This window comes from Chaetodon auriga, chromosome 20 (genome assembly GCF_051107435.1).
Source record: "Chaetodon auriga isolate fChaAug3 chromosome 20, fChaAug3.hap1, whole genome shotgun sequence".
NCBI lineage: Eukaryota > Metazoa > Chordata > Actinopteri > Chaetodontiformes > Chaetodontidae > Chaetodon > Chaetodon auriga.
Window position 1 is genome coordinate 1,136,126 of NC_135093.1, and position 12,766 is coordinate 1,148,891.

A 12,766-nucleotide genomic window follows, 5' to 3' on the forward strand; every position below is an offset into this window, starting at 1 on the left:
AGTATTATCAGCTAAATGTACTCGCAGTATTTGCAGTAAAACTCGCAGTGAAGTGTGTTTTTTTACCTGCTGTTTGTGGATTCATGTTCCTGCTGTAGGTGTTTCAGCTCATTGAACTCCTTCATATCCTGTTGGTGCTTTAATCTACAGCAATGCATCAGATTCTATAGGATCATCATGTGTTTGCAGCACGGCCGTCCTGTGAGAACCACGGATCTCCAAACAGTCTGCTGAGCTCAGAAAAACAGGCTGTTTTCGGCTGTGTGACGATGCGTTTTCAGCTGATCCAAGAGGCTTTTTAAAGAGTTTATTGAACTGAAGAAGACATGAAGGAACTCTTCATCCTTCAGTTCAGCACAAACATTCAGCATCAACACATCCGCAGATACGAGCTTTAACTAATAACTCTGTTTTCTGTGAGGACTCTACTGACTGAGACGACTCGATGCAGCATGATAACGATGTGCGTGACAGCAGCTGGCGGTCGGAGGCCAAACGGCCATGAACACACACTGATGGACTGTCCTCGTCGTCACTGCACAGGCCGTTGATAAGACAGGCTAATGAGCAGCAGCCAAGCTGAAAGGGACAAACAAAGAAGACGAAGTCGCAGCCTGTGGGTTCAGTTCATGTCTTTGCTCTTTAGAAAATCCACAGAAGAGGAAAAATAAACCTCCTGTGTGCGACAGGACGTCTGTGAAAGCTTGTTCATGTTAGCAGGCTCCATTAGCTCAACACTACAGGTCTCCAGAACAGTGCTGGTGCTTTGTATTCAATGCTAATTGGCAAAGTAGCCTGCTTGCTGAAACCTAGCAGCTAGCTGTCACTCAAAGCAGCCATGTCCATAATTATGCATAACTTTAAGCTAAATATGATTTAAAGAGGTGTGTTGTCTATAAAAAATCCACCTAAATATAAAATCCACTTCCTGTCTCCTGTACCAGGCTGTAAACATGTTTATTCAGAGCTTTAACTTTTAGTATGGTGGTCTATGGGAATTGACTTGCTTTTGGGGGGCAGCCTCTAGTGGTCACTTGAGGAACTGCAGCCCTGGAGGTTGCTGCTTGGTTCAGTTGTGCTCTTTTGCTTTAATTGCTTTTCATGTTTATGCTGTTAACGTCTACGAGCTGCAGCTCAAACAGTGCTTTGGAGATGTGAGTGTGATTGGTTGCCAGCCTGTGATTGACTGGCAGCCCGTGCAGGCGTACCCGCCCCTCAGCTGATGTCAGCTGGGGTCTGCCCTCTGAAGGATGAGCCGGTGTGGCTGACGGATGCTCCTTAACTTCAGAGTTGAGTTGAATAATGTGATCTGAGGCTGCAGTCTGTTGTTTCCTCTTGTACTCGTTTAGCTACGCTGTTAGCGTCTGAGTTCAGTCTCCCAAGTTAACAGCCGCCTCTTCTCCCTCCTTTACACTCTCCAGCTTTATGCTGGCTTTGTTGTCGTTAGCAGCTTTTAAAGATTAGAAACCTTAAAACGCTGAAAACACTGTGGTTCACTCAGGGTTCATTGATGTGACAGTGGAGGTGGGAAACGCGATCAAACCTCAGTGCTGTGATGAAGGTTATTTCACTGTTTTCTCGTACACGTATGAGTCCTCGTCGACTCCCAGAGGACATTTCTCGATAAAACATTCAGGCGTGCTTTCACAGCTTCCTGTCATCTCAATCACTCCCCTGTGATTCACGCTGGTGCTGCGTGTGTCGGCTTCAGGCACACCTTTCTCACCGAGGGTAAGAGGAACGTTTCCTCCAAATTAGTGCTCTGTAGAAATTCATTTGCTGTGACACAGTAAGATGTCGTGGCTGTTATACACGCTATGATTTGTGTGTGTGTGTGTGGGGGGGGTGTAAGGCGTGGGAGGGGAGATGTGAGGAGAGGGCAGAGAGATGGACTGAGCATGCTTTCCCAGCAGAGGACATTAAGTTTCCATGGTGCGGTGATGTTTATCTGGAGCTTACACACACACGCACTCACACACACAGACACACACACACACACACACAGACACACGCACGCACGCACACACACACACTGAGGGTGTGGTAGTATTTTAAAGAGTCTGAACTTGGGACGTCAGTCTCGGTTCATCTGGCTTTCGATGGCCTGGCGGCCATTAACCGGTAACTAACAGGCTGATTTTGAGCCGAGGACACTGGACTGCATCAGACGTGTCCTGGAAGAGTTCAGCGTCCCGCACAAATGGGACAAATTGTGGTCCAGTGTTATCTGTGTTTATGGACCCTGTTTCCCTTGTTTTGACTAATCGGGACAAAGGGGCCAGTGTTCAGCGACAGCTCTGCAGCCAGCAGCCATGAAATGAGCTGCAGTACAGTCCCTCAGTGTGTCTGTGCACGTCCACTCAAAGACAGACATTGTTGGACATTATGTAAAGGATCCATGCAGAGATGGACCTTTCTGTTACACAGTGAGATCCGTTTTGTTTAACCAGAACCTGCTGTTACATCGCTCTCTCCATCAGACTCCATTCACAGAAACAGTGATTTTATCATCGTGAAGCAAACTTCATCCACACTGACAGAAACAAAATAAAACCCTCCTGCTTCATCCTCCACTGCTCCAGCAATCACTACCAGCTCTGCTTTAGTTGAAATGAGCTCTTAATTCACTGAATCAGGGGAGAGAGAGAGAGAGGGCGAACATCAGAGAAGCAACAGAAACAGATGGAATATTTTCACATCAAACTCTTATTGACCGGAGAGACTCCAACACGTCAGACTTCAGCAGATTTTCCCAGTAAAAAGCAGTAATCACCAGATAAACTCAGCTCGCTGTCGGCTCTGATCGACTAATGGCTGGTTTGGTTTGAGAGGCCGTCCAGCAGAGGGCGGTCAGAGGTCGCCTGTCTGACTTTTGGCTCGTCTTTCTTCTCCTCAGTGTTTGTTCATGTGTTTGGTCTCAGTGGCCCTTGATGGCATCGCGTCCTCGGGCTCAATGTACAGAACGAGATGTCTGAAGACCGCAGCGACGGGACGTCAGCCCGCCATCCGTCACAGGGCGGACGAACCGACAGGTTTGTTGTCTTTGATCAGGTGAATTGAATCGCTGACTAAAATCAAACATTTCCTTCAATTAATATTAAAGAAACAGTGACTGTGATAGAAATCTTGTGGCATGTTTTCAGTGTTGCAGCTCAAACCGTTCGTCAAGGGACATGAAACGAATATGCAACTATACTAATAATCAATTTCATTTTTTATTTTTCAATGAAACTTGCCTTTCCTGTGTGTCAAAATAAGCTATTTAACCACATGACTCTGAGCTTTAGGAACGATGGACATTAATCACTACTTTATAGATCAAATGATCAATCAGCCGATCAATCGAGTAATGTGAATCTTAATACAGAGTGAAAATAATTGTTAGTTGTAGCTCTGCAGTGCTTCACCTCGTGGTAAATATGACCCCTTCAAGGACGTCGGCCTTGCTCGGTCTTTTCCAGCCCTCTTGTCCCCCTGTCCCTCTGAAGCTGTCCACAGACAGCACGTCCAGAGCTCCTCTGCAGCTGGACCAGACTCGGACATGTGTTTTGCTAATTTGCTGTCTGCTCTGTCTCGACTCTCATGTCTGGAGATATTTTAGATATTTTAAGTCTTTCCGGCCCATAACTTTTTTATCAATCTTCAGGCTGTAAATGAATTATGAAGCACTCTCAGATTGAACTGCAGGTCAGAGGAAGAGGTGGAGGCTTCTCCATCCTAACGTTGTTAAAGCAGAGTACAACATGTTACTCATTTTGTTCTCCCACAGCAGGAGGACTACTGGTTTTACTACTAAGAAGTGCTGTAATTATAAATCTGTGCTCAAAGACTGAGAGTGGTTCAGGTCTGAGTAACGCTGTTAAATGAAGGAGAGGCGAATGTACATGTGACCTGCAGGGAAGGCACACACTGCTCTTCATACGCCTAACGGGGTGAGACATGTGAGGCGAGCACCACCTCTTCTTAAGCGTAGCTGCACGCTGCTCGCTGTGATCCTGAACGCCTCCCTGCCGGCAACAGTTTGGAGAAATTTTGTATTCAGCGAAGGCAGACCTTGTTCCAAATATAGCCGCTCGGCGTTAGCGTTCAGATCTTGTTTGGGTTTTATTTTAATTTAAAGTGCCCTCGAGAGCTGGATATTATAATTTGTGGATGGAGGAGCACCGTTTTTTCTTCTTTCACTCATTCCTGCCTCCCTTTGTAATTAATGATCTCTGGTGAACAGAGACTTTCTGACGGAGACAGAAAGACGGAGGCAGAAGTGAAGTCAGCTGCTGTTGGTGGAAGGACGCCGCCGGCTGCGTCTTAGAATATGATTGAGATTATGAAAAAATGAATACATGAATAAATGAATGAGGCGGTGGAAGGAGGGCGAGGACGACAGAGACGCGGGTGACAGGTGGTCCAGGGAGGACGTCATCGGAAAAATGCTTTTCACTATTCAAGACAGAAATAAATGAACGGCGTTAACAAACAGGGCTGAAGGCTGCAGCTGATCAACACGAGTCAGTGTCAGTCCATGAGTGTGACCGACGTGGGACTGAGTACGGAGTACTCACAGGGCTTGTTAGTCAACAGCTGTAGCTAGCAAGCTAATAGCTAACGTATGAGCTAGCTGGGAAAAGCTAAAGCTAGTCAGTCACAGTAGCTTTCTAAGCTTCTTCGTATTTACGCAGCGCTGTGCAGAAGCTCGTTGCTAAAGCCTCCTGCTCTCTGTGTCTGCAGACGTCAGTTCGTCTTACTGTGGGTCAAAGGTCACCACAGTTGAACCATACTGGGTCTTACATGTGCTGCACACACAGCCGTCAGCTGGCTGCACTCTGCTCCAAACACACAGCGTCCAAATCAAATGAAGTAAGTTTGAGTGAAGCACAGACGAGTACAAATGATTAGACCTCAGCCCAATGAAACCATAAAGCTAACAAATGGCCTCTGTCAGACCCTGGCCATCAGTGGCCAAGGTTGTACTACGCACACGCACACACACACACTTAGGAGTCTTGTAATGAGAAATGTTTGGACGTGGCCTTGAGCAGTGTTTTGGAATGAGTCCCAGACAGCTGAAATATGGTATCAGTGGCACAGTGACAATCACTCACTTGGTTTTTAGTCTCCCCTCAACTGCAATGAACACAGAATAATGAATCATGTGGATAGGCCAGTGTGTGTGTGTGTGTGTGTGTGTGTGTGTGAGTGAGAGAGAGAGAGAGAGAGAGAGAGAGAGAGAGAGGGAGAGAGAGGGACACACATTTTATTCTACTCTTCTATTGATTTTACCTCTATGTATTTGGTGGAAACATCTGCATGTAGTTACACGATCGTCGTCAAGTCTGCTAACGTTACTCGTGGGCTTACACACACATTCGCAGTGTTCGTGTGTAAAACGTGCAGCGTTCCTCGTGTGAGCGAAGCTGAAATATGACGTCTCCCCGATGGCGAAATCACAGTGAAAGACTCAATAATGTGAGCAGAGTAAGATAATTAAAGGGGAATTCATCAGCTGGACAGGCAGCGCTGTTAGCTGTTAGCAGAGCCACACTAACAGAGGTGGTGCCAGGAGCAAGCTGGGAGGAGGTGGAGGCCCATTAACCACCACCAGCAGCAGTAATGACATGGTGGAGTGAAGAAGAATAGAGCTGGAGCTGGTTTCACACACACAGGAGTATAATGTCATGTTTTAGGTCACGTGTGCTCGCCTGGTGTCTGTGTGCAGGAGGCGTTTCCAGCTGAATGCACAGAGAACGTTAAAGGAAGCAGAATAAATTCAACAGAAGTAAAAACACAAGAAAAACAAACGCTGGCTGGGAAAATGTCAACGTGCTGCTGTTACGCCTGGGAGGAAAAATCAACCATGTAAACACGTGATCAATGGAAAGAAGCAGCGCTTTGTTCATGCAATCAGTCACTGAAGCTTTGATAGGAAACAGCAGCGTCTTTACACAGAAACACCTGAGACAGGTAACAGCTGCGGTTCATCGGTCGCCCGACGCTCCCTCGTTGACTTCCCATCGTCCTTCGCCCTCGAGGGAATCCCGCCGACGGACCCTTCGATGCAGATCAGCCGCTGTGGCTGCAGCTCCTCCTCCTCCTCCTCCTCCCTGCGGTGATTCACAGTGTTTAAACAAACAGGAAGAGCGTCTGCGACAGAGTGAATGTGGAAATGTTCGAATCCCCCGTTATCGTCACGTCAGAAAGCCACGCCGTAGTGATCGTCTGTCATTATGGTTTTTAATGGTCAGAGGAGACGAGCTCGTCACTGACAGCCATCGACAGTTACTGTGACGTGTCTGCACACGACGCCGGCCGACGATCCGTCGAGACCACGGACTGCAGGCGCGAGACGATTCCACTGAAATCCACGTTCCCTCTGCCCTCCCAGTGGCCTCCCTGCGACGTACGCCGTTACGTAACACAAAGGGATGAGGGGAAATGGAACGGCTAATGAAATGCAGCTCTTGTTTTACGGGTCCGTCGGTTCCTAATAGTAACTCCTAGAAAGTTTCCTGGAAAGAGTTATGTAATTCGGTGCTAATTACAGGTAAAATAGAGACTAATAGATGTTGAGTCGGTACATTTCCAGTGAGTTACGGCTGATTAACTGCAAAGGAAGTGGAATGTAAAGTCTTTTAGTCGGTGGAGTGAACATGTGATTTAACGTACATGAGGGATGAAGTTTCCAATAATAGAAAGTTTGCTTTACTCAGATAATTGTCTCAGAGCTTTGTCTCAGTTTGCATAACAACATTACACTGGAAATTATCATCAATAATAGATGAAAGAAATGCATAAATGACAATAAGTAAAGAGGCTGTAATATTAATGAGGGCGAGACGCCACGAAGAATAATTCAGAGTCATCTCGATCTAAAGCGTGTCATAAAGGAAATTCAGTACCACACATGCAGTACACGAAGTATATGAAGTAATATACGAGGCTGGTATTTCAAAATGTATTCATGACAAACAAAACGAATGTCTGTGTGAGCAGGGTGTCATCAGCAGTGAGCCAGCACTGGTTGTACTGGGCAGCTGCCAGCAGTGATTACATGTATGTCTCTGGATATAAGTGACACAAAGACGCGATGACGCTGTGGATGAGTCAGGTGGACATGTAGGACGCCGCTGTGCGTCCACGCTGTAACACAGCTGTGCTGAACGATGGCTGCAGGTATTCCAGCAGATGACCAGCAGAGCTTCTCATGGTGAAATATAGCTTCTCTTTGTCCCACATACACCCCCCACCCCCCCACATGCAAGGCTTTGCTCAAGGCTTCACATAAATTAAAGTGACAAGCTCTTGTCTGGATGTTCCCTCTGTCTCTCCTCTGTTTTATAACTCTTTTTCCTTCCTGCCATGGAAACACGCCGGCATGCCTCTTTGCTCCTATTGGAAGATTCACGTGTGGGACCAGCTCAGATGTTTGCTGCAGACACTGCGGTCGTTGGGCTGAATCCCTGGACGACCGGCGTCTCACGAATGAATGAAAACATCCATCTTAAAGAACATGTGAAAATGTGTCTCTCACAGCTGGAAACATGACCTGACAGCAGCACATGTTTGAGATTCAGACAGGTCAGAATTTAATGTCTTAGCCTCCATATGTCTGCACACAGCATCACGGACAGTGAGTGCTGTTTCCCGTCCTTCATAGTGTGTAGAGGTACACAGTGAAGCCTCTTTTCATTTCCAGTTTTCTTTTTCTGGAAACTGAACGGCTTCACTGTCAGTGAAAGACCTTCACTGTAACGGATCTTTACCAAGTCTGCAGTGCTTTACGTATCTTTGGACACAAGAGGGCAGTAAATCTGTCCCCATGCTCGAAGACCTCATTTCCATTTATGTCCCTTCTCCTTGACTGATTCTGACACAAGTGTGAGACAGTTGTGCTGTCATATAATAGCAGGAGACGCTGCTGTGCGACAGTTTTTCTTGCCTCGGGCGTCCCAGGACAGTTGCAGTTGTTGGAATAGACAGATGCTGCAGCTGTTTTCACAAGGGCCCGCTATTGCTAGAGGTGTGTTTGTGTTTTTGTGTTGTTCTTGTGTGTGTGTGTGTGTGTGTGTGTGTGTGTGTGTGTGTGTGTGTATAGAACAATAGGACTGTGTGTTTGGGTTGAGCGAGAAACAAGAGGAGAACAGAGAAAACTGTTTCTTCTAGACATGAATGTAGTGTGCAGGATGCTGAAGGACGGAGTCAGTGCAGGCCTGTTGGTGCTGCAGCGTTCTCAGTCCTCACATTAACACTCTGCTGCTCACTTGACTCGCCTCAAGGTCTAAACTGTTCACTACAGTGTGTTTACTCAGTGCAGTTAGCGCTGTGATATTGGCACTAACCTCCGACCTGAAGTCGCACTTTGTTCCAGTGTGATGAGCGAGTTGAAGCCGTCAGCCGTCTGCTTGCTCGTGCTTTGGCCTTTTGACCAGAAACCACACGAACTTCACTTCATTGCTGGTTGTTGGGTCGACTTTGCACCTTTCAGGCAGCGTCGCTTCCATTTCTTTCGCTCTGAAAATGAACCTGCAGAGTTGAAATGTGCTGATGTGAGCAGCTCATCGCAGTCGACTCTCTTTAAAGGTGCAGTGAGCGAATCTGTAATGAGACCTTTAAAGTCCCTTTTAAAGTCGTCTTAAAGCTGCATGGCGTTTTCATTTTGTGTTGATTTTTGCGGCCCCTGTGGACAAAAGCACCATTTTTATCTGTGCGTTGCTTTTTTAGCTGTTTGTAGGATGCAGCTGTGAGCTCTCTGAGATGAATAACTGTAATATGACGAAGGCACATGTGAGCCTAAACACAGCGTATCTTCACTCTGTAGAGGTTCATTCAAGGACGCTCCAACATCTGAGTATTTACAGTCGTATCAGCTCTAAAGCCTCTGTGCTGATGGCTGAAGGTGTTTTCAGACCGTCTCACCTGATAAAACCTGGAGTCTGCCTCCATCAGATCCTAAATGTGGTGTTATTTTGGGTGTTTTTCCTTGTTGAAGTGTGGTCCAGTGTTGACGTGGCTGCTGCTTGTGTGTGATGTTGTCATATTATGTGGCGTCTCCACTTTAAAACAATATGTGTTTGTTTTTGTTTATATGACTCATTCATGAAAAGTTAATCAAACAGCTTCCAGTCACTTCAAGGTCCATTTAGTAGCTGTTCAGGAGCTCTCAGTCAGGTCACATGACCTCAGTCGGTGGACAGTTGTCATCGAATTGAAGATGTTCAGTCTCGTAAAGACAGTTTTCCACCTGAATATAAAACATTTCCTGTGGTCAGTGGAAGCGTTGGATGACTCCATGAACTCTGATTCAAGCCTTCATCTGAGCCTCAGTCTACAGACATGTTGGCTCATCAAGAACCGATGACATTAATCATTTGATCACGTTATCAAAGGATGTGACGCCGTCAGCAGGAGCGTTTCTGGTCGTCTCACTGATCACTGCCTCACTTTCTGTTCTGCAGGTCGAGAGAAGAGAAAGGGTCCCATGATCTCTGCCGGTGATGCCGAGTTCCCGCGGGATTACCACACCCTGGCCGGCGGCGGCCGCGGGGCCCGCCGGTTCCCCGACAACACCAATGGGGGGTTCACGTCGTCCTCGCTGGACCGCCGGCACAACTCTGTGGCCGCCAAGAGCCTGGAGGCCTTGAACAGCATCCACAAGGCGGACATCGAACGCCAGCGAGACGCCCTCATGGACCTCCAGAAAAACAAGTACTCCAACAGCCCCGGCAGCATGTCGCAGGGCTCCGCCCCTGCTGGACGACAGGTACCCGTCTCACTGCTAATGAGCCGACTGCAACCAATGAAATAACAGAGAAAGCTTTGGTGTGTCATGGCTACATGAGTGTTATTACAGGCACACAGTTAGTGTTTATGTCACTAAAATCCTTTTTAATACTGCGTAGAATAAACAACATGTCTGACACTGACTCAGCTAATGTCCAGAAAGATAGACAAAGGTTGGACAAGTCTGCTTCCTGGGATCGTCCTGAGGGTCAGCGGACATGCAGGACCCTCCTGCACCGTCCCTCAGACATGTGTGGTGAGATAGTCAGGACAGTCAGGAGACACAGAGACAGACAGTCCTCTGTCAACACGACAGCACATACCAGACATACTGAAAAACCAGAAGTGAGAGGTCGAGCTCGTCCACGTGAACCTGCAGGAGACAACTTCCTGTTTGCACCGTCACACAATCACCAGGCGTCAAACAGGCGTAAGAGAAAAAGGAGAAGAGTGAAGCTTCGGAGCCTGACTGATACCTGTGCTGCTTCATGATTAACCTGTGAGGAGGTGATGCTGCTGCTCTGTGAGTTCGTCTGAAGAGATGATTCCCATCCGTCTGTTTTATGCAAATGTAGGTAGAAATTAGAAAGAAAGGTTGAAATACAGCAAAAATGTTCTTTGGTTTGCCTGAAGTAGAACAGTCGGCGCATCGATGAACAGTGAAGGAAACAGATTTTTAGAATCCACGTTGACATGAATCTGTATTCCATTTAACAGGGACGTTACAGATGAACAGAAGCAACACACCTGGTTTTATCCGTCTGTCTGAAGCTCATTTACCTTTGTGTCACCAGAGCACCTGATTCCAAACGCTGCAGGGCTCCGTTTGCTCTGTTTGGGTCATTTAGTACAACTGGCAGCGATCCCTTTAACGTCTGGACAGTCAGAAAACAGTGACCAGGATCAGATATTTAATATGTTGAATGAGCTGAAACAGACGTTTCCATGTGATTATTTCATCCACCCAAAAGGTTTTTCACGCGGCCTCACTGTATCACAGCGTGTCTGCAGTATGAAGAGGTTCATCCACATTTCCCGCTTTCACTCACATGGATCAGAAGGGAGACAGTGATCAGTCGAATGCACCTCAGGTGAGAAGCAGCAGTGGGAGTTACTGATTTCATGGACGCGTGTTGACTTCAGAAATTTGCTTTTAGACTAAAGTTTGGTCCAGAGAGCTTGTCTTAGTGTCAGCGAGCGTCCAGGAGTCTTCTCGACATCGTGACGTCGGGTGTTTTTCGTAAAGATATCGTGCGATCGTCTGCGTTTTGACGCAGATGCAGATTTCCATCCAATATCAAATGTAGGAGAGTGCAGCCTGGGGGAGGTGCGAGCGCTCTGAGTGCTCTCTGCTTCCACATGTGAACACTTTCTTCCTGGGAGATAATAAGTGGGAAACCCACACGAGTGCATTATGTGGCGAGGTGCCTCTGGGGCCGCAGACACACAGCTTTACACACGTTCATGAGCGACTGGCGGGGTCAGCGATGGCCACTTTTTAAGTGGTTATCGTCTGAAAGATTCAGCAGTAGGTTCTGAGAAAGGATTTAAATGAGACGGTGAGAAAATGTCAGAATGTGAAGTGTGAACGTCACAGCTCCGTCGTCTCTGTCCTCTGTCTGCTCGCCGTGTTCTGCCTTCATTTCGCCATCAATCACCACGCGCTCCGACTTGATACCTGTGACAGATGGTCAGCGCAGAACAGCCGGCATCAGCGCTTCTCTGCTGAGTTTAAAGGAGAATGTCAACGTTTGCTTTCTCCCCCGCACGGAGACGATTTCATGTGTGTTCATTATGGATGTGTTTAGCCTAGCTTAGCATAAAGACTGGAGGCTGCCAGCCAACACCTGTGATGGTACGTGTTTGATGTGTCTGTGCATCAGCAGAGATGTAAAAATGAGTTTCATGTGGAACTACTTCTTGATGAGCAGCTGTTTGTCCGTCCACCGTCTACCTCTGTGTACCGCCTGCAGCTGCAGTGCATGTTGGGAGGAACAGTCCCTGAGCACAGGCTTTGCTTTTAGTTGTTTTTAGCTTTTGATGTCAGACTCCAAATCATCATCTGCCGCCATGTTTCCGTTATATAATCAACAGCTGACGTATCTGCCCTGTGCACTTCATTTTCCTTTGACATGGACGCAGCAGGTAAGAGCATCATACAACCCCGACGTTAACAAACTCTGGACTCTGAGTATAGCTGCATTCATTATGTTTTGCCTCCATTTTTGTGGCGTTTTCTTCTGCGTGTGCAGGAACAGGAAATGATGTGTGCATGTTTGATCTGTCCTCTGTATAACCAGGAAGATTGAAGCTAGCATGAAGCCTGGGCAGCACAATGGGAGTCTGGCGTTAGTTCAGGGAGAGTCTGACGGCGCGATTGGGTTCAGCTGTTTGGTTCATGCCTCAGCTGGCTCGAGCGTTCATCGGTTGGCCACCAGCTGACTTAAGTCCGGTCATACTCATGCAGGTGTGGAGCTACAGAAGCCTCCTCCGTGTACATACTGCTTTTTTGACCAAACTGAGATTTAATGTTGGAAATAAGACTAAACGTGCTAATTTGTGCCTTTTAGAAGGTGCATTTCCTCACTCAGGACATAGCCGGGCTAGCTGTGTCCCCCGCCTCCAGTGTTTGTGCTAAGCTAGGCTAATCACGCTAACTCCAGCAGCCTCAGTAAGAAAGCCAATCAGAACTCTTCCTCCATCCATCCATCCCTCCCTCCAGACCTCCGTCAGCTTCTGTCCATCACACCTCAGTCTGCTCCGTCTTCCTCCACCTCACCCGTCCAGCTCCTCCTTCATCTCCACCCACTCTTTGCTCTTTCGTGTGCTGTGTGTGTTTACCCAAATCACACCATCTATCTCCTGATGAAAAAGGTGGAGAGAGAGAGGGGGAGAGAGAGAGAGAGAGAGAGAGGCAGGGATGGAGAAACAGGTGGAGTCTACTGTCGTCATGGCAACCCACCATTTCCCATATAAGGCAACTGTGTGATAT

The 12,766-nt window shown here is 47.4% G+C and overlaps 1 protein-coding gene across 9 annotated transcripts in view; it reads left to right on the plus strand.

The window, feature by feature from the left end:
* The window catches only part of srcin1b (SRC kinase signaling inhibitor 1b), a 74,752-nt gene that overhangs the window by 19,678 nt on the left and 42,308 nt on the right, over positions 1 to 12,766 (plus strand). For all 9 annotated transcript variants that reach the window (XR_013079298.1, XM_076760168.1, XM_076760167.1 and 6 more), the window contains exon 2: positions 9,450 to 9,754. Coding sequence is in view for 8 of the 9 variants with exons in the window: in XM_076760168.1 (XP_076616283.1) it covers positions 9,450 to 9,754 (305 nt within the window). In the remaining variant the exon portion in view is untranslated. The remainder of the gene's footprint in view (positions 1 to 9,449; positions 9,755 to 12,766) is intronic.